Source organism: Hyla sarda, chromosome 1, assembly GCF_029499605.1.
Source record: "Hyla sarda isolate aHylSar1 chromosome 1, aHylSar1.hap1, whole genome shotgun sequence".
NCBI lineage: Eukaryota > Metazoa > Chordata > Amphibia > Anura > Hylidae > Hyla > Hyla sarda.
In genome coordinates this window covers 66,678,645-66,700,761 of record NC_079189.1, presented here as the reverse complement: position 1 = coordinate 66,700,761, position 22,117 = coordinate 66,678,645, and the positions used below count along the sequence as shown (strand labels likewise).

The 22,117-nt window shown below is 44.0% G+C and overlaps 1 protein-coding gene across 3 annotated transcripts in view; it reads left to right on the top strand.

Moving 5' to 3' along the window:
• Positions 1–22,117, top strand: part of FAM184B (family with sequence similarity 184 member B) — a 101,284-nt gene that overhangs the window by 18,734 nt on the left and 60,433 nt on the right. For all 3 annotated transcript variants that reach the window (XM_056555314.1, XM_056555322.1, XM_056555331.1), the window contains exon 2: positions 21,059–21,823. In XM_056555314.1, the coding sequence (XP_056411289.1) occupies positions 21,059–21,823 (765 nt within the window). The remainder of the gene's footprint in view (positions 1–21,058; positions 21,824–22,117) is intronic.

Genomic DNA, 22,117 nt, shown 5'->3' with positions numbered 1-22,117 from the left:
AGGAGGCCACCAGGCTGTTCTGAGCAGCCTTAAATAGGGCTCCGGTGACCAGAGCCATGAAGCTTTGCCCATTATGGGCGGAATAAATAACATTTATTAAATCCCAAGAATAACAGAAAAAATACACTGCAGGTAAAGAGAGGGAAAGGCAAGGGTTAAAACCCGAAGCCTAAACATTTAAAATTATATTCGTATAAAGAAACCAAATAGGAGAAAGTCGAAGGGCCGGATTTGACGACAGATGCCGTCTTCTCTGACCCGCCCCCTCCCTGAAGCGCAGCGCTCACAGAGGAGGAAGTCGGCTGGCACAGAGAAGTGCCGGCTCAGAGCAGCCAGCATTAGAGAACACAGTGAAAACACAGGCAGCAAACACTGCATGAAGGTAAAGGAGGAACCCCTAAGAATAGGGGAAATAGAGGGGCTAAAAAACGAGCCCCAGAGGAGTCATATAATAGAGGGGTCGTGATAGTAACAGGACCCGTCCACCAGTCATAACTTTTGTCCGAGAGGACAAAAAAAAACACAAGGGGGTTGGGCTCTTTCCCCCAAAATGTAAGGGGGGTGGGATGTCAATAAAATTTCTACTGGTCCTAACCAGTCAACGAGGGCAGAGTACCGATCTGTGGCACAGGAAGGACGTATGGTAAATGCTGCTTGTTTGCAGCTCTCTATTTTTCTCCATAAAAGGGGTTACCGAGATAAACATGCTGACACGATAACAGCTTCAGGGAAAGTAATTCAAAGGTGACAATATGTCTGTACTTCACTTTTGCAAAAATGACTGCAATGCCCATCCACAGGTCCTCAGCAGTAAATTTCATAGAAGAATTTCCCTCAGATGTGAAGAGTTGCTTCCTCAATGTCTAAACTTGCAAGGGTCAACTGCATGAGCCAAGTTCTATTTTTTAAAGCTCCACAGTGTATTAGAGGAGCAGCTGTTACCAGCAGTCAGGCAGCCAAAACACACAACTCCGTACATAACTTACTGAAAGATTATCCTGCAAACAATAACTAGTTATTTAGTTATGACATGTCTAAGGCAAGTACTATTGACTCTCCATTCGCTGAGGAATTCTCCTTAATCTGAAAGATTCAGATATACTGTAAATTTTCGCTAAATTTGTACCTGGTGGTCCATAATTCTCAGTAATACAGTATAGTAAAACAGTATACAGTACAGTAAAACAAAGAGCAAAAAAGAAAAAAAAAACACCCCACAAAACTGATAAGCACTTGTCCTCTATGCTCTGTGCCGGCAGTTGATTTATGTGATGGTGGATAAAAAATAATACTCTGTGTGGGGATAATAATCATCCCAGTTAAAGGGGGTTTCCAGGCTAAAGTGACTGACAGCCCATCATAAGCTAAGTTCTTGCAAGCAGGTGGAAAATATAAGTAAAAGGTCAAGAACTTATCACGTTTTGTATAAGTATAAACAATAAAAAAATGCTGTATTTCTCAGTTATTGAATTTAATGGAACTAAATGGAAAAATTCATGACAATACACATATTATATTATGTAACAGCCATTATAGACAGGAACAATCAAAATTGATCTTATTCTTGGGAAGACTAAAACAACTGTGTATAAATTTGGCCATACAATGCACCTCGAACAACTGAGCTGTATATACATGGTACGGTTGAAAAAGTAAACTAAGTTCAACCAAAGAGGTAGAGGGAAGGGGTATGGGTGAATATAGGGAAGGGTGGATGAATGGGAAGGGGATGTGGTTTTAAATTTCTACATATGTATTAATGTTACTTTGTATATCTAACCCTGTTTTGAAGCCCTGAACCATTTCTGCTGTGACCAGTTCCTGAGGTAGACTGTTCTATAAATTCACATTTTTTTGTAAGAGTATATCCCTCTTTAAGTGTCTCTAAAGACTAAACCAATGCGTTCATCATAGATAAGATGTTCCATGTCCCTTATTAGTTTAGTTGTGCATCTCGGTATCATTCCCAGCTCCAAAATGTCCCTTTTATGAACCCCTGCTCAAAATTGAACAGCATATTCCAGGTGAGGCCGTACCAATGCTTTATAAAGGGGTAGTTTTATGTCCCTGTCCTGCAAGTCCATGCCTCTTTTGATACTTGACAATGTCCTGCTTGTCTTAGAAGCAACTGCCTGTCATTGCATGCTATTCTGTAGTCTATGATCTACAAGTACACCCAGATCCTTCTCTACCAGTGACACTCCCAGTTTTACTCCCCCAAAGACATATCATGTTTAGCATCCTATCTGTGGTAAAATAGATACGGCGAACAGGGAGGGTGACAGAAAGGATTTTCATGACTCTTAAATCCATGAGCTTTAACTTCACACTATGTAAAGCTGCATATAACACCCATTTGATCAGCCATGTTTAACCTATTCAGGTCACAGGGTGTACGCGTATGCCCTGCATCCTGAGTCCTTAAGGACGCAAGGCGTACATGTACGCCAGTGGGAATTTCGGTCAGGGATCGGACTGGGATGCCTGCTGAAATCATTCAGCAGGCATCCGAGCACATCGCCGAGGGGGGTCCTGAGACCCCCATGTCAGCGATTTCAGGAAATTGCCGGTCAATTCAGACCAGCGATCTGCGGCCATTCCGGGTCATACAGGTCTCCGGTGACCCGGAAAATAAGGGGGATCGGGAGTGTCCCGCTAAAGGGATAGGAGTGAGGTGGCAGGGGTGCCACCCCTCCTATATAGTTACATAGTTAGTACGGTCGAAAAAAGACATATGTCCATCAAGTTCAACCAGGGAATTAAGGGTAGGGGTGTGGCGCGATATTGGGGAAGGGATGGGATTTTATATTTCTTCATAAGCATTAATGTTATTTTGTTCCATGAATGTATCTAATCCTGTTTTAAAGCTGTTAATTGTTCCTGCTGTGACCAGTTCCTGAGGTAGACCGTTCCATAAATTCACAGTCCTCACGGTAAAGAAGGCGTGTCGCCCCTTGAGACTAAACTTTTTCTTCTCCAGACGGAGGGAGTGCCCCCTCGTCCTTTGGGGGGGTTTAACCTGGAACAGTTTTTCTCCATATTTTTTGTATGGGCCATTAATATACTTATATACGTTTATCATATCCCCCCTTAAACGTCTCTTCTCAAGACTAAACAATTGTAACTCCTTTAATCACTCCTCATAGCTAAGATGTTCCATGCCCCATATTAGTTTAGTCGCGCGTCTCTGCACCCTTTCCAACTCCGCAGTGTCCCTTTTATGGACAGGTGCCCAAAACTGAACAGCATATTCCAGGTGAGGCCGTACCAATGCTTTATAAAGGGGGAGTATTATGTCCCTGTCCCTTGAGTCCATGCCTCTTTTGATACATGACAATATCCTGCCGGCTTTGGAAGCAGCAGCCTGACATTGCATGCTATTCTGTAGTCTGTGATCTACAAGTACACCCAGATCCTTCTCTACCAGTGACTCTGACAGTTTAATCCCCCCTAAGACATACGACGCATGCAGGTTATTAGTACCCAGATGCATAACTTTACATTTATCCACATTGAAGCTCATTTGCCAAGTGGATGCCCAGACACTTAGTCTATCCAAGTCATCTTGTAACTTATGCACATCCTCTATAGACTGTACCGTGCTACAAAGCTTGGTGTCATCTGCAACGATAGAAACAGAGCTGTTAATACCATCCTCTATATCATTGATAAATAAATTAAACAACAGCAGGCCCAGTACTGAACCTTAGGGTACACCACTAATAACCGGGGACCAATCAGAGTACGAATCATTGACCACTCTCTGGGTACGATCCATGAGCCAGTGTTCAATCCAGTTACAAACTAAAATTTCCAAACCCAAAGACCTTAACTTACCTGTCAGACGTCTATGAGGGACAGTATCAAACGCTTTAGCAAAATCCAGAAACACTATATCCACAGCCATTCCTCTGTCAAGGCTTCTACTCACCTCTTCATAAAAGCAAATTAGATTGGTTTGACAACTTCTATCCTTAGTAAACCCATGCTGGCTATCACTTATAATACAATTATCCCCTATGTATTCCTGTATGTAATCCCTTATAAGTCCTTCAAACAATTTACCCACAATGCACGTTAAACTTACCGGTCTATAGTTTCCTGGGGAAGACCTAGAGCCCTTTTTGAAGATTGGCACCACATTCGCCTTGCGCCAGTCCCTTGGCACAATACCAGACACCAGAGAATCTCTAAATATCATGAACAGGGGTACAGATATTACTGAACTTACCTCTCTAAGAACTCTTGGGTGTAGTCCATCCGGCCCTGGGGATTTGCTTACATTTTATTTGCTATCCCTGCTATTGGTCGGTCAGAAGCGACTGACCAATAGCAGATCGGGGTGATGTACATGGCTCAGGAGTGAGAGCCGCTATGTACATTTGAGGCTTAAATTGGTGATTTGCCCAGGGGTGACTGATTTTACACCGGTTCTGACATAAATGCAAAAAAATGAATACCCACATGTGACCCATATTTGAAACTACACCCCTCATGGAATGTAACAAGGGGTATAGTTAGCTTTAAAACCCCACAGGTGTTTGACAAATTTTCCTTAAAGTTGGATAGGAAAATGAAAAAACATTTTTTTTTCCGTTAAAATACTGGTGTTACCCTACATTTTTAGTTTTCACAAGGGTAAATGGGAAAAAAGCCGCCCAAATTTGTAGCCCCATTTCTTCTGAGTATGAAAATACCCCATATGTGGATGTAAAGTGCTCTGTGGCGCACTACAATGCTCAGGAGGGAAGGAGCAACATTGGGCTTTTGGAGAGAAAATTTGTTCCGAATTGAACACCATGTGTGTTTACAAAGCCCCCATAGTGCCAGAACCATGGAACCCCCAACTTGTGACCCCATTTTGGAAACTACACCCCTCATGTAATGTAATAAGGGGTACAGTGAGCATTTACACCCCACAGGTGTCTGACAGATTTTTGGAACAGTGGTCCGTGAAAATGAAAAATTTAATATATAATTTGCACAGCCCACTGTTCCAAAGATCTGTCAAATGCCAGTGGCACGTAAATGCTCACTGCACACCTTATTAAAATTCTGTGAGGTGTGTAGTTTCCAAAATGGGGTGACATGTGGGGGTCCACTGTTCTGGCACCATGGGGGCTTTGTAAACCCACATGGCCCCGACTTCCATTCCAAACAAATTTTCTCTCCAAAAGCTCAATGGCGCTCCTTCGCTTCTGAGCATTGTAGTGCGCCAAACATGGGGTATTTCCATACTCATAAGAAATGGGGTTCCAAATTTTGGGGAGCATTTTCTCCTATTACCCCTTGTAAAAATGTAAAATTTGGGGAAAAGCCAGCATTTTAGTAAAAAAAAAAGAACATTTCAATATGCACATCCAACTTTAACAAAAATTTGTCATACACCTGTAGGGTGTTAACGCTCAAAGTACCCCTTGTTACGTTCCTTGAGGGATGTAGTTTCCAAAATAGTATGCCATGTGTTTTTTTTTTTTTGTGTTTTTTTGCTGTTCTGGCACCATAGGGGCTTCCTAAATGCAACATGCCCCCCAAAAAACCATTTCAGCAAAATTCACTCTCCAAAATACCATTGACGCTCCTTCCCTTCTAATCACTTTACATACACATATTAGGTATTTCCTTACTCGAGAGAAATGGTGTTACAAATTTTGGAGGGATTTTACCCCTTGTAAAAATTCAAAAACTGGCTCTACAAGAACATGCGAGTTTAAAAAAAATGAGGATTTAGAATTTTCTCCTTCACTTTGCTGCTATTCCTGTGAAACACCTAAAGGGTTAACAAACTTTCTGAATGTTATTTTGAATACATTGCGGGGTGCACTTTTTATAATGGGGTAATTTATGGGGTATTTCAAAGAAGAAAGCCCCTCAAATCCACTTCAAAACTGAACTGGTCCCTGAAAAATTCCGATTTTGAAATTTTCGTGAAAAATTTGAAAATTGTTGAAATTTGAAGCCCTCTAATGTCTTCAAAAAGTAAAAACATGTCAACTTTATGATGCAATCATAAAGTAAACATATTGTATTTGTGAATAAATATATAATTTATTTGAAATATCCATTCATCTTACAAGCAGAGAGTTTCAAAGTTAGAAAAAAGCTAAATTTTCATGAAATTTTTGGATTTTTTGCCAAAAAATTATGCAAATAACGACGAAAATTTACCACTATGTTAAAGTAGAATATGTCACGCAAAAACAGTCTCTGAATCAGAATGAAAGGTAAAAGCATCCCAGAGTTATTAATATATAAAGTGACAGTGGTTGCAAATTTGCAAAAAAGGGCTGCGTCCTTAAAGGGGTTGTCTAGCATAAGGTGATTTTAGTACATACCTGGCAAACAGTAATGGACATGCTTAGGAAGGATCTGCGCTTGTCTTGGGCTAAATGGCTATGCTGTGAGATTACCATAATACTGTGGCTAGCTTTCTGTGAACTTGTATTTCCTGTTTTCAGTTTTCTTGTTTGCCTACAAATCCCATGATACCATTTTCCTCCTTCCCACACATCAGCTACCCCACCCATTGAAACATAAATGAGCTGCAGACATGTGGTTTTCAATCAGGGTGCCTACAGCTGTTGCATTAGTTGCAGATTGATCCCTCCACCCATTGAAGCAGACAGGCTCCCTTTCATCAGCTGACTAGTGAGTCAGGTCTCGACCGCATTGCAAGCTGGGAAAAATCCGAGACAGCAGTAATTTTGTATGCTGGTAAAAAATAAATATTGGGGTGAAAATCACATAAGAATTGTGAGAAAACCGTCACACACACAGGTACAGACACTATATTATGAACTACACTAACTTTACAGCCCCTGTAGCATAGTCAAATAAAAAAAAATCCCAGAATACCCCATTAAGGTGAAAATGAGCTGTGTCCTTAAGGGGTAAATCACATAATCTTGTCTCAACATATGGGTAAGGCTGGTTATACAGATTAAATAGAAATCAGCGCCTGATCCATACTTATGTATATATTGTGATTAGGGAGAGGGGAGACAGCCACATGTCTGGCAGCTTATCTCCCATGGGAAAAAAACAATTGGGTGTGTAGATTTTCTACTGCCCCATTCTTCGCTTTCTCAACGTATTTCATTGGTGGAGAGTTAAAGGGGTACTTCGCCCCTAGACATCTTATCCCCTATCCAAAGGATAGGGGATAAAATGTAAGATCGCCGGGGTCCCGCTGCTGGGGACCCTGGGGATCGCTGCTGCAGCACCCCGCTATCATTACTGCGCAGAGCGAGATCGCTCTGCATGTAATGACGGGCAATACAGGGGCCGGAGCATCGTTACATCACGGCTCCGCCCCTTGTGATGTCACAGCCCGACCCCGTCAATTCAAGTCTATGGGAAGGGGCGTGGCGGTCGTCACGCCACCTGCCATAGACTTGCATTAAGGGGACGGGCCGTGATGTCATGAGGGGCGGAGCCATGACGTCACGCTGCTCCGGCCCCTGTATCACCCGTCATTACGCACAGTGCACACTCGTTCTGTGCAGTAATGATGGCGGGGTGCCGCAGCGGCGATCCCCGGGGTCCCCAGCAGTGGGACCGCGGCGATCTAACTTCTTATCCCCTATCCTTTGGATAGGGGATAAGATGCCAGGGGCGGAGTACCCCTTTAAGAGGCCCAGGTACACATTAGATGGTCAGCCGGACCTGACCAAGTTCAACCAACATTAATCTAAAGTGTATGGCCAGTTTAAGGGGGATTTAAAGATTGATTGCTTTATAACAATCTAAATAAGCTAGTCAAAATTAGGCGGGATTCCCAACACAACTGTGCTATCCATGGTATGTATACATGAAATGTTGACTTATATATACATGGACAGGTAGGGGGTCCACTTCTGCCGGCACTCGTTTTAGGAAGGATACCTTCCAAGATAAAAGGGGGAGGGTTTGAAATTATGTTCATTGCATGCAAGCGGTACCACACCTGCAATAGACGTACAATGTTGCCAATGTAATCCAATCTGGAATACATAAATGTACCCTAAAGGGCAATCAAAGCAAAGGCATAGTAAGAGTAAACAGTAAAGATATATATTAAATTCAGCATGTACAGTATACGGTATGTCTGGGAACACCTGAGATTATCATAATTAACATTATTGAGGTCAAGTACAAGGCAAAGGGAATTTGAAAAACCTTACAATTGTCTCAGTGTAAGACATACTGACAGCAACCTGACAAATGTACAAACTTTCCTAGGTAAACTATTATATTATACTACATATTATAGGCAGATTAATCTAATAGAAGTGCATTATGTAATACATATAAAACAGCTACATTAAAAGAAAATATCCAACATACTTGGGCTAAGAGCAGACTGCTGTGATCCCCACCACATTTAGTCATAGTACCCTCTATAAAGTCTACACTTTAAAAGGTCCACCATGAACGTCCCTGAAATGCCAGAAAACTACAAATATAATACGAACAAGGTGGCATACCAAACATGATTTTAAAACCTACCGTATATACTCGAGTATAAGCCGAGTTTTTCAGCACAATTTTTCGTGCTGAAAACACCCCCCTCGGCTCATACTCGAGTGAACTCTCCGCCCTCAGTGGTCTTCAACCTGCGGACCTCCAGATGTTTCAAAACTACAACTCCCAGCATGCCCGGACAGCCATCGGCTGTCCGGGCATGCTGGGAGTTGTAGTTTTGAAACATCTGGAGGTCCGCAGGTTGAAGACCACTGCCCGGGCCTTCGTCATCATCCAGCCCCCCCTCCCCCCTTTAGTTTTGTACTCACCTCCGCTCGGCAAGACGTTCGGGTGAGCTGGTCTGGAATGACTATCCCTCCCCACCGGATGGTCCTGCAGCACAGATGGCCCGGACCAGCTCACCCGAATGTCCCGCCGAGCGGAGGTGAGTACAAAACTAAAGGGGGGAGGGGGGGGGGGCTGGATGATGACGAAGGCCCGGGCAGTGGTCTTCAACCTGCGGACCTCCAGATGTTTCAAAACTACAACTCCCAGCATGCCCGGACAGCCGATGGCTGTCCGGGCATGCTGGGAGTTGTAGTTTTGGAACATCTGGAGGTCCGCAGGTTGAAGACCACTGTTAAATCAGACATTGACAAGCGGTGATGATGAAGGGGGCGGTGTGGGATGATTCAGGGTAATGATGAAGGGGGGGGATGATGAAGGGGGGATGATGACAGGGTAATGATGAAGGGGGGGATGATGACAGGGTAATGATGAAGGGGGGATGATGACAGGGTAATGATGAAGGGGGGGGTGATGAAGGGGGGGATGATGAAAGGGTAATGATGAAGGGGGGATGATGACAGGGTAATGATGAAGGGGGGATGATGACAGGGTAATGATGAAGGGGGGGATGATGAAGGGGGGGATGATGAAGGGGGGGATGATGAAGGGGGGGATGATGAAGGGGGGATGATGACAGGGTAATGATGAAGGGGGGATGATGACAGGGTAATGATGAAGGGGGGGATGATGACAGGTGATGATGATGAAGGGGGGATGATGACAGGGTAATGATGAAGGGGGGGATGATGACAGGGTAATGATGAAGGGGGGGATGATGACAGGTGATGATGGTGAAGGGGGGGATGATGACAGGGTAATGATGAAGGGGGGATGATGACAGGGTAATGATGAAGGGGGGATGATGACAGGTGATGATGATGAGGGTGTTAATGATGGGGGTCTGGATGATGACAGGGGGGATGATGTATTTCCCACCCTAGGCTTATAGTCGAGTCAATAACTTTTCCTGGGTTTTTGGGATGAAATTAGGGGCCTCGGCTTATACTCGGGTCGGCTTATACTCGAGTATATACAGTAGTTTTCAGTTTTCCTGTCTTGCTGCCAACATATTGCAGTTGTGATTCTTTGCAATAGATCAAGTAAATGACATCATTGGTGTTACCATTTCAATGCATTTTTTATTCATGGTTACCAGGAATGGACATACAATTGGTGGATTTTTACATATATGCACAGAGAGGGCACAAGTTCTTACCACAGCCAACACAGCCTTTGTAGAGCAGCATATTGCTGGTCCTACTTTGCTGGAAATATTAGCTTGAGGACACATGTTGCCTTGTGACAACTGGAAGTGCTAGAAGTCTTTTTCCATGTTGTGTAAAACCTTATGTTACTAACCATGAAGAAATTAAGGTGGAATGTTTCTAATCTCACTCTTCCGTGGACGACTTGGTGCTAGAGTCAACCTTTCCTGTGTTTCTATATCACCTTATCAAATGGTTTACTATACTTTATATGGCATTTATACTTTTTAGATGAAAATCCACATTAAAGGGGTACTCCGCTGCTCAGCATTTGGAACAAACTGTTTCGAATGGTGGAGCTGGCGCCGTGAGCTTGTGACGTCACGCCCCCTCCCATAGACTTGCATTTAGGGGGTGGGGCATGATGTTATGAAAGGGCAGGGTTTGTTCCAAACGCTGAGCAGCAGAGTACCCCTTTAGTGTAAACAGTGTACTGATAAGTTATTTGTAGTAGGGCATTTTTGCTTATATGGATTCCTGTATATTTTATAGCTTAGTCATATCATAAATATCCAATGACAGTGGCGCCTGTCAAAGGGTGAAATATATTAGGCAGCAAGTAATTAGACACTTCTTAAAGGTGATTCTCTTGCTTCTAAACAAGTGTAAGGATCTGAGCGACTGTGACAAGGGACAATTTCTCACTGGTACAGGCAAGCATGTCTGGTCTGTAATACCCTATGTAGTGGATAACCATGGAATACACAGTAAGTTGCATCAGTTGTCTGCTATGATGCAACAGCTCCTTTCTGTCCAGCAGCGACAACAGCAAAACAGCAGCTGCCGCAACCAGCTCCAGTGGCTCCTTTGGTGCCAGCACTTTCTTCCGGACCCAAGCTTCGTTTATCCTTGCCTACGCATTATGAAGGAAATCCCAAATTATGCAGGGGATTTGTTACGCAGTGCTCTATGCAGGTGGAACTGATGGCCGATCAGTTCTCATCTGAGCATGCCAAAATTGCTTTCGTGGTCAGTCTTCTCTGGCTCAAGGCTCTAACCTTGGCCACTCCTCTCTGGGACAGAAGCGATTCGGTGACTACTAGTCTGCAAGTCTTCCTTACAGAATTCCGCAGTGTCTTCGAAGAGCCTGCACAAACTTCCTCTGCCAAAACCGCGCTTCTGAATCTCCGGCAAGGGGATGTTTCTGTTGGCGAGTACGCGGTCCAATTTCGCATCCTGGCCTCTGAGCTAGACTGAAATGATGCAGCTCTGTGTGCCACCTTCAAAAAAGGTCTCTCCAGCCGGGTCAAGGATGCTTTAGCAGCCCGGGATCCGCCTTCTTTCCTAAGTGAGCTTATTCTTCTGGCTACCCGCATAGATGTTTGTTTTTGCAAGAGAGTGGAGGAACTCCGCCAAGAACGCGAACCAGTCCATTCACGTTGTCTACCCCATCTGGCACCGGTGTTTCAGCGGCCACCACTTCTTGCTCCTCCTTTATCTTCAGCCGTAGAATCTATGCAGGTGGATCGTGCTCATCATACCCCGCAGGAGAGGTCACGTCGTGAAGAGAATTTGTGCCTATATTGTGCCAGTCCGGAGCACTTCCGTAGCAATTGCCCTCTTTGTCGCCAGCGTCCGGGAAATGCACGCACCTATGGCATGGGGGAGAGGCGTCTCTAGGTGTGAATACATCCTCTCCTCGGCTATCCCTGCCGGTTCAACTGACCAACTCTTCAGGAGTCTCATTTCTTGCTTCTGCCTTTGTGGACTCGGGCTCTGCTGGGAATTTTATTAATGCCTCTCTGCTCCACATGTACCATCTCCCAGTTACCTAGCTCGTCAAGCCTTTGTATATCTCTGTCATCAATGGGGAGTGTTTGAATTACGTGGTGCAATTCCTCACTGATCGTCTGTTGTTACAAGTGGGTGCCTTGCAGGAGAGGATCAAGTTTTATGTACTACCCCATTGTTCTTCTGCGGATCTTTTCGGACTGCCTTGGCTGCAACTTCACACCCCGATTCTTGATTGGCATTCCGGAAAGGTCTCCCGCTGGGGACCTGACTGTCTGACTCACTGTCTGAGTCTCTACAACTGAAGTGTTCCATTCCTCCTCCTTCTTTGTCTGGCCTGCCTCCTCCATACCAAGACTTTGCTGACATCTTTTGTGAAAGGCAAGCTGAGAGTCTACCTCCGCATCAGCCATATGACTGTACAATTGACCTTCTGCCTGGCACTTCGCCCCCGCGGGGAAGAATTGACCCCCTGTTGGCACCAGAAACGCAAGCTATGACGGAGTACATCAAGGAGAATCTCCAGAAGGGTTTCTTTCGAAAGTCCTCCTCTCCTGCTGGAGCCGGATTTTTTTTTTTTGTGGAAAAGAAGGATGGGTCTCTTTGCCCATGCATAGATTACCAAGGATTTAACAAAATCACCATCAAGAATCAATACCCCTTACCCTTGATCTCAGAACTCTTTGACCATCTGCGGGGTGCCAAGGTCTTCACTAAATTGGATCTGCAAGGAGCATATAATTTAATCAGAATCCGACAAGGAGATGAATGGAAGACAGCTTTCAATACTCATGATGGGCATTTTGAGTATTTAGTGATGCCGTTTGGACTCTGTAACGCTCCGGCTGTCTTCCAGGAATTCGTTAATGACATTTTCTGGGATCTCCTCTACACCTGTATTGTGGTCTATCTGGATGACATCTTGATCTTCTCACCCAACCTGGACGTACACTGCACTCATGTGCGCCAGGTTTTACGTTGCCTACGGAAGAACCATCTTTATGACAAACTTTGGCTATTTGAGAAGACGAGTCTTCCATTCCTTGGTTACATTGTCTCCAGTCAAGGTCTCCAGATGGATTCTGACAAGTTGTCTTCTGTACTAAACTGGCCACGCCCTTCTGGCCTGCGGGCTATACAATGGTTTCTTGGATTTGCCAATTATTATAGACAGTTCATACCACACTTTTCATCGTTGGTTGTGCCGATTGTTGCTCTTACCAAGGAAAACAGTAACCCCAAGTCCTGGTCACGTGAAGCTGAAGAGTCCTTCTCCCATTTGAATTCGGCATTGGCTTCTGCTCCAGTACTCTCGAGACCCGACCCTCGAGGTGGATGCTTCTTCGGTAGGAGCTGGTGCTATTCTGACCCAGAAGACCTCCAGGGGTAAAACCGTGACTTGCGGCTTCTTCTCCAAGACGTTCTCGCCTGCTGAGAGGAACTATTCTATTGGAGATCGGGAACTCTTGGCCATTAAGCTTGCCCTGGAAGAGTGGCATCATCTTCTGGAGGGATCTTCTCATCCAGTCAGTATCTTTACGGACCATAAGAATCTCCTAAATCTTCAGTCCGCACAACTTTTGAACCCCTGGCAGGCCAGATGGTCACTATTCTTTTCCAGATTTAATTTCTTTATTCATTTACGACCAGCAGCCAAGAATATCAGAGCCGATGCTCTCTTTAGGGCATCAGATGTTGTAGGCCTGGACTCCTTTCCGCGGCATATTGTGCCTCCTGAACGCCTGATTACGGCTATACCAGTCGATCTTCAACATGTTCCTCCTGGGAAGTCTTTTGTACCTTCTCGTCTTAGATGCAGAGTGTTGAACTGGGGACATTCTTCTTTGCTGGCTGGACACACTGGAGTTCGAAAGTCCATTCAACTAATTTCCCAACATTATTGGTGGCTGAACCTAGAGCGTGATGTCACTGATTTTGTCTGTTCCTGCATGACCTGTGCCTCTGACAAGACTCCTCGGACTAGACCTGCGGGCTTCTTACAACCTTTACCTATTCTGGAGTGCCCATGGCCCCACATCGCTATGGACTTCATCATCGATCTACCTTTTTCCAGTAACAACACAGTCATTTGAGTGGTGGTAGATAGTTTCTCTAAGATGGCTCACTTCGTGCCATTACATGGGCTTCCTTCAGCTCCACAACTGGTGGATAAATTCTTTCGACATATTTTTTGCCTACATGGTCTACCATCTCACATTATTTCTGATCGTGGGGTTCAGTTTGTCTCCAAATTCTGGCGGGCTCTCTGCTAACGCCTTGGGATCAAGTTGGATTTTACTTCAGCATACCATCCCCAGTCCAATGGCCAGGTTGAGAGACTGAACAAGATACTTGGAGATTAACTTTGCCATTTTGTCTCTGCTTGGCAAGATGACTGGTCCAACTTGTTACCTTCAGTAGAGTTTTCTTACAACCATTGGGACTCTGAAGCCACAAGAACATCTCCTTTCCTCATTGTCTATGGTCACCATCTTCACCCTCCTCTATATTTGCCTTCCTCTTCTGAAGTTCCTGCGGTGGGTGACCAGTTAAGAGATCGTACGACTATCTGGCAAGAAACTCGGCCCATCTTACTTCTCGCTGCCTCTTCCAACCTACTCTCTGGTGACAAGGTCTGGCTTTCGGCCAAATATATACATTTTAAAGTTCCCAGTTATAAATTTGGTCCTTGCTTTCTGGGTCCTTTCAAGGTTATGCACCACATAAACCCTATGTCTTATAAACTTCATCTGTCATCTACTCTTCACATTCCAAACTCCTTCCATGTTTCTCTCCTCAAGGCTTACATTTTAAATTTTTTCTTGCAAAAAGACGTCTCTCCTTCTCCTGTGTTCGTTTCCTCAGATATCTTCGAGGTTAAGGAAATCTTGGCCACCAAAACCATTAGAGGGAAAAGATTCTTCCTGGTGGAATGGAAGGGGTTTGGTCCTGTAGAAAGGTCCTGGGAGCCAGAGGAGAACATTTTGGATCGGGATCTGGTCCTCAATTTCCTGTGGTCAAAAAAGAGTGGGAGACCTAAGGGGGGGGGGGGGGTACTGTTACAGCTCGCGCTGTGGCCATTCTTGCTGGCAGCGAGCACACTCTTGCTCTTTCCACTGCTGTTGGCGGTGGCGGCGTTCACATCGCGGGATGCGCCTGGATGCGAATGCCAGTCCATCACTTACCTCCTATGCTCTCTGTCCCCTCTGCTGTTTCTAACTCTCAGATGTAAAGGGCCAGCACACCAATGATTGGTGCTTGTCTGCTCCTGAACCTTTCTAGCCCTGGGCTTCCTCTTGACCCCTGCTGGATTTTTGTGCCCTGGAGAAAGCGTTTGTCTCATCCTCTCTGTGCCACGCATCACCTCGATTGCCTTAGTGGACAAGTCGTATCAGGGGTAGTGACTTGGGAGCCGCATGCTGCAGCAAGTCCATCCCAGCTTTGTGGCGGGCTCTGGTGAATTTCAGTGGCTCCCTAGACTCCGCTGCCTGGTATGGCTCAAGCCATCATCCACACAAGGTACTGCAGATCCACATCTCCAGTCATTACAGCTAGGTTCACACAGCTCCTATGCTCCATCCCATTAAGGGTCCGTAAGGCTTTTTTTTCTTGTGCTTAACGGACCCTAAACGGGCACCAACGGGTACCGACGGATCCCACTGACTTTGCATGGGGTCTGTTGGGTGCCGTTATTTTGGAGGAGTTTAGCAGAGAAAAATACCGGACATGCAGTAATTTTTTCACCGCTAAACTCCCATCATTTCACAACGGAACTACCGCTGGCAGTGCTCAGCAGTAGTGTGAAAGAAGCCTTAATCTGATTGATCGTCTGTGAACTTTAAGACTTAAAGGATCTGATACTGACATTTTGGTGCCAAATAACACAGGACACCTTAAAAGTAATGTCAGAGCTGTTTTGGTGGCACGAGGGAGGCCTACACCATTTAATGCTATGGCTGATCGGTGTATATACGTAAGTTGAAAGCTGTTAGGAAGCCGATGGCTGGAATGTTTCACATGTTTAAACAGACTACAAATAAAAGACCAGACAAGCTGTCTCTTGTGAAATAAATACATGTGCTAAGTTTATGCCCAGAATGTACACACAAAAACTATGTGCCAGTTATTTCTGTATATTTAGAAGGCAGAGTGTAATGTTCAGCACAGTGGACTGGTTGTGGTATGAGAATTACACCAACTTCAATTAAATATGTCCCAATAAATATTGGAGCCATAGAGAATGTCAAACCTGACAAGCTACAGTTTTAGTAGACTATAAGTTATTTACACCAATTTAAAGCCTATTTGACCACTAAAGCTTTCTGTAAAAAGGCAGTTCATAACTAGATTAAATGGTTATAGCTACTAAAAACGTGTTCAGCTTCGTGCTTCTCCTGCTAGTTCTAATGATCAGATGTGGTCTGAACACCTGATCAAAACTTTTGACTAACTGCAGAATATTATTAATTGAAAAGAAGTTGGAAATACAGTGACCACCCGACCTACGATGGCCCCGACATAGCATCATTTCAACATACGATGGCCTCTCAGAGGCCATCGCATGTTGAAGGCAGCATCAACATACAATGCTTTTGTATGTCGGGGCCATCGCATAAACGGCTATCCGGCAGCGCAGACTGCATCGCCGGCGCTCTCCATCGTCGTCATCACGTCGCTGCGCACGCTGTCCCGTCATCCAATAGGAGTGGTGTGTGTAGCGAAGTGATGGCGGCGACGGAGAGCGAGGATGCCGGGGAAGCAGAGGCCTTGCCGGTGTATCGGGGACACCCGGGGGATGCAGCCACAGCGATGGAAGGCGACATCCAAGGCAGCGGTGACGAGCGGTGACGGTCCGGAGCGGCGGGGACACGTGTGTGTAACCTCCAATACCAGTGGTCTTCAACCTGCGAACCTCTAGATGTTGCAAAACTACAACTCCCAGCATGCCCGGACAGCCGTTGGCTGTCCGGGCATACTGGGTGTTGTAGTTTTGCAACATCTGGAGGTCCGCAGGTTGTAGACCACTGTCCTATACTTTACATTGCACGGATCCCTCAACATACGATGGTTTCAACAAACGATGGTCCATTTGGAACGGATTACCATCGTATGTTGAGGGACCACTGTATATAGAATTTTTGTCTGATTGTTTTCAGAGGAGTCTGACTGCTAGGACCCCACCACCATCTCCAGAAAAGGGCCCCGGTTCTCAGACAGAGTGGTGCTGCAAATTACACGTGTCCCGTTGACATGTCTTCTGCAGCACACACTGTCTATGAGAGCCAGGGCCCTTTTCTGGAGATTGTTAGGGGGCCCAGCAGTCAGACCCCCTCAGTGAACAGACCATTATCTCCCATCCTGTAGTCAGGGGATAAGTTTTTTTTTTTTACCAGACAACTCCTTTAAAGTGTAAGAAAAAATGTGGTTGGAGCAAAAAAATGGTGGCCAGGGATCATTTCTGCATTTATGGGATAAAATATATTAGAAAGTATATCAACGCATCTATGCATTAGTACATGATACAAGGACAACATGCAGTTGCTGTGTTATTCGTATTTATAGTGTTGGTAGTATAGGCTTTATTCTGTTTTAGGATAAATTACTTGCAGTAGCAGATCATGTTTTCTTGGCTTCTCCATTTAGCCCTGTATCAGTGATGTCAGAGTAGTGATAAGCGCCATTGCCCATATTCGAATTTGCGATATTTCGAGAATATATAGAGGAATACTTGTCCTATATTCGCGAATTTCGCATATTCGTTATATTCGCATATGCGAATATTCGCATTTGCGAATATTCACATTAATGAATATTCACATAATCGCGTACTTGAGGAAGACACCAGTGAGAGGGTGGGCAACTTTACTATTGGTTTCTAGGGATGTTGTTGATAACCTCTGACAAGTGTATTTGCATCATTCTAATTGGCCCGCAAGTGAAAAGAAGGAATATGCGAATATGTGCATATGCGAATATGCAGGAAAAAAAGCGAATATTCGCAATTTCGAATATATAGCGAATATATTTGCGAATTTGCTATATCCGCGATAAAAATTCGAAATGCGAATATTTGCGCCCAACGCTATGTCAGAGATATCTGTATTATAAGGCTCCTTTCACACTATATTATTGTTCCGTTTAGGAACTTCCGTCAGAAGTTCCGTCACTATATCGGGGAAAAACGGCCGTTACAAAACCCCTGACGGCCGCGACTAAATCGCATTGCAGCCTATGGGGTTTTGTAACTGCCCGTTTGCACCCGTATATGCCCGTAATTCATTACCAACGTTATACAGTGACAGGACATCGTGGTGGAAAAATTACCGCATGCAGTAATTTTTCCGCCACGATGTCCCGTCACTATATAACGTCCGTAAGGAATTACGGGCATATACGGGTGCAAACGGGCAGTTACAAAACCCCATAGGCTGCAATGCGATTTAGTCGCGGCCGTCAGGGGTTTTGTAACGGCCGGTTTTCCCCGATATAGTGACGGAACTTCTGACGGAAGTTCCTAAACGGAACAATAATATAGTGTGAAAGGAGCCTAAGGACCAGTTCAATAGCCTGTTTATGGGAAGATGCGCAACATTGCTTCTTTATTGTAATGCACCAATAAACATAAACACAAAGCTACCTTTTCAAATTGTCATGATTAAAAACACTATACATTTGTGTATGCAGTTCATATGCAGATGTATGTGTCTTCATGGTTCTATATGAAAAGAAACCTTGTGAACAGTGAGAAGTAGCGTATGCGATGTGATATTGGGATCTGGACAAAGACAATTATTTTAAAAATTGAATTTAAAATATCTAACAGTCCATAAACAGAGCCTGTCTAAATACATGGCTAGACACTTGCTAAAAAGGGATGTAGATGAATTTTATTGTAACTGGAGAAGTAGTGTCTGATATATAGACAGCACTAGGCAGTCAGTGCAAGGGCACAGAGATGGAACCTACTTTAGTCTGGGTATTAAATTCAATGGCTTTATACTTTCCAAAGCAAAGCACATTACAAGGCAGTGAAAGATATATAACATTACCCCCAACCAGCCTGAAGAGCATTTAGTATGTAATTAATTGTATAAAAATAAATACAGCATATCGTAGGGACTCAATAAGGGCAGCATAACCTATATGACAGGTTCCCTTTACAAAGAGAACTTGTCACATTGACATCCCTGGGTCTGGTGTAGTAGAAGGAGTTGTGTAAATTGATGTGTAGATTTGTGGGAATAATTTAGTATAATGTATACTTTATTAGTCCCTGCATGTTCTCGGTTTAGGATTTCAGTGACCAGTCTCAGTCGATGATAAAAGCCCACTCGATGCATAACAGTAGCTGTCAACCTGAGCCACTGGATGGATTCATAAGCCCAAAATGGAAAGAGATTGAAATGAATAAATAATAATAATAAAAATAATAATAAAACTACATACCAGTATTCCCATCTTTCCCTGCTATATAACACAACACCTTGTTGTATACTTTATGTGTGCATGCACATAACCTGCTCCTCTAAAACCAAAATGACCTGTCACATCTGCTAGCTCTTATTCTTCCTGAGATCAATGAACAACAGAAATGACAAAGTAAGCGCCCAATTCTCATTGTAAGCGAGCACCAGTCTACGAGATCTATGTGATTTAAAGAACCTGTTACAAGTCCTGACCTTTGGCAGGGAGATTCACATGAATGATTTCATTTTTTTTATCATTTATCGGCCGCACATTTCCTATTACACCAAAAAACGTGCAGCCGGCAATTGATGATTTTTAAGCAAATCAAAACATAAGATAGTGGTCAGCCAAAAAATGGCTTTATTACAAAGGGAGATTTCAGCCTGTTCAGCCGATAATCACTCCTTGTACAAGTGACCTATGTCTTAAGGCATCACTGTCATTTATATAAACTTTTGACATGTTGTCCAGACATATCAAAAGTTTAGATCGCATTGGGTCTCACTCCTGAGACCCGCTGCGATAATAAGTTATAACCCAGTAAAGCTCACACTAGTGTAAGTCACTCCTCGGCTGGCCGCCAGATGTAACTGAAATGGTGGATGGTCATGGAGTAAAGCACCCTTCACCAGGTTGTGTGTTAGGATTTAGACTCGTTGCAATCTAAACTTTTCACATGTCTGGATGACATGTAAAAATAATAATAACACTTTAATAATACAGCGTCTAAAATCCTGTGGCAGCGGTGATTTCAGTCTGCTCATGAAGCGCCGCCAGTGCACCAAGCCTGGCGCCTGAACAAAGAGAATAACGGGCAAATGGGACCATGGATCAGGGATAGATAAGTATTGTTATTCACCCAAAAATTTACTAAGATGGCACACAGAGGTAATGTATAACCAACAAATACCTTCTTTATTGCTCCATAGCAGGAAAAAGCAAAGTGTCACTCGACGCGAAACGGGTACATTGGTTGTAAATCTATCATCCTGTGCTTTTACCTTCTATGGAGCAATAAAGAAGATGTTCGTTGTTTATACAGGTTAGTGCAGGTGACACTGATGACAGATTCCCTTTAACAGTTAATCGTAGAACAAGATCTTTAGTGGTAAATTAGAAAACACATAAGACATTCTGTTGATATGCGCATATGGATGTTTTGCTTTGGTCAGTTTAGTAGTATAGCTATGGAGGATATACAATATAGGTAGCTGGTACAACCAAACCTGGTGCAAGGATTTTTGCCACCCTAGGCGAAAGCTAATTTTGACACCCCCTTGACCCCGCCCATTAGCTCCGCCATTTGACACGCCCCGCCTTACTACCGTTACACTGTAACAAACCTTCTCCTTATGTAATCACCTTACTACTGGGGTGACACACTGTAACAAACCCCCTCCTCATGTAATCACCTTACTCCAGGAGTGACACACTGTAACAAACCTTCTCCTCATGTAATCACCTTACTCCTGAGGTGACACACTGTAAGTGTTTTGCTAGATTGGTGGGTGCTCCAGATGCTGGCGAACTTTATTGCTCCGGGCAGAGTGGCGCCCCCATCAAGAGTGCGCTGTTGGTGGCTGCCTATTTTGCCTACAGGCAGAGCCGGCCCTGGCTAAAACTGGGTCCCAATGGGGGAACGGACGATATCACATAAGAACAGTGACTTGATAAGTAGAAGAGTAGGATAAGTAGGATAAAGAGAATGGATATCATGCTATGCTCACTGCACAATCCTGTAATCGCACCATATTCATGTCATTATTGAATGATTATAATTTCTGTCCTGTATTCTCGTTCTGTAGGTAATTTATTCTTTGAATCTGAAGATTGATGAATATGAAGCGAATATTCTCACTCTAAAAGAAGCCCATCAAAACGAAATTGATCTCATTTCAAACGAGACAAAAGAAAAAGTTCTCAAGTACGAGAACATGGTCGAGGAAGAGAAGAACCTTAGAATACAAATACAGAACCTCGAGGAGGTGCTGGAGAAAAATAATGTGATAAAAGAACAAAGTTTAGCCGATCTTGCCCTGTACAAAGAACAGTCAGAAGAGAAAGAACTGAAGACCCAGTGTGAACAAGCGGAAAGGATTGCCGCCTTGTCCAAGGAAATGCTCTCTATGAAGACAGATTATGAAAACCGTCTGCAGCAACTTACAGAGGAGGCCGAGGCCCTAAGAAAAGAACGCGCCTCCAATGACCAAGAGAAGTCTGTCGAAAAATTAAACGAGAAACTTAAAAAGGAAATCCAGGTGCTAAGCAAAGAAATAGATCATCTGAAAACACAGAACCGCAAATTGACTGAGGACTATAGCGTCAAGACAAGCAAACTCCACAGCAGCTATGTCAAAGAGAAGGAAAACCTAAGAAAAGCTCTGCAGCAGTCTGTTACCGAAATGATAAAACAGCTTCAGCAGAAGGAGCAAGACCAGAGGAAAGGCAGCCAGGCGAAGGAAGCTGCCGCACTACAGGAGCTCCAACAGCTGAAAGAGGATCTGGAGGCAAAGGAGCTCGAAATACTTGAAGCCAGACAACATTCTCATAAAATGAAAGATCTGGTACAGGTAAACAGGGGAGGGCATCTTGGCATTGAGCAGCTATTTCACTCAAAGTTTAAAAAAAAAAAAAAAATTCTGACTTACCCACAAACGGGCAGCAGCGCTGCCCGTTTGTGGGCAAGTCAGAAGTTTTTTTTTTTTTTTTTTTATTACCTCTGACTTGCCCACAAATTAGGGTTGCCACCTTTCTCGCAAAAAATAAAAATACCGGCCATGCTAATTTGCATAATTAATTATGAATGCATGACATCACAGGATATACATATGCAGGGAAATTTTGTCTTATCCTGACCTCTATAA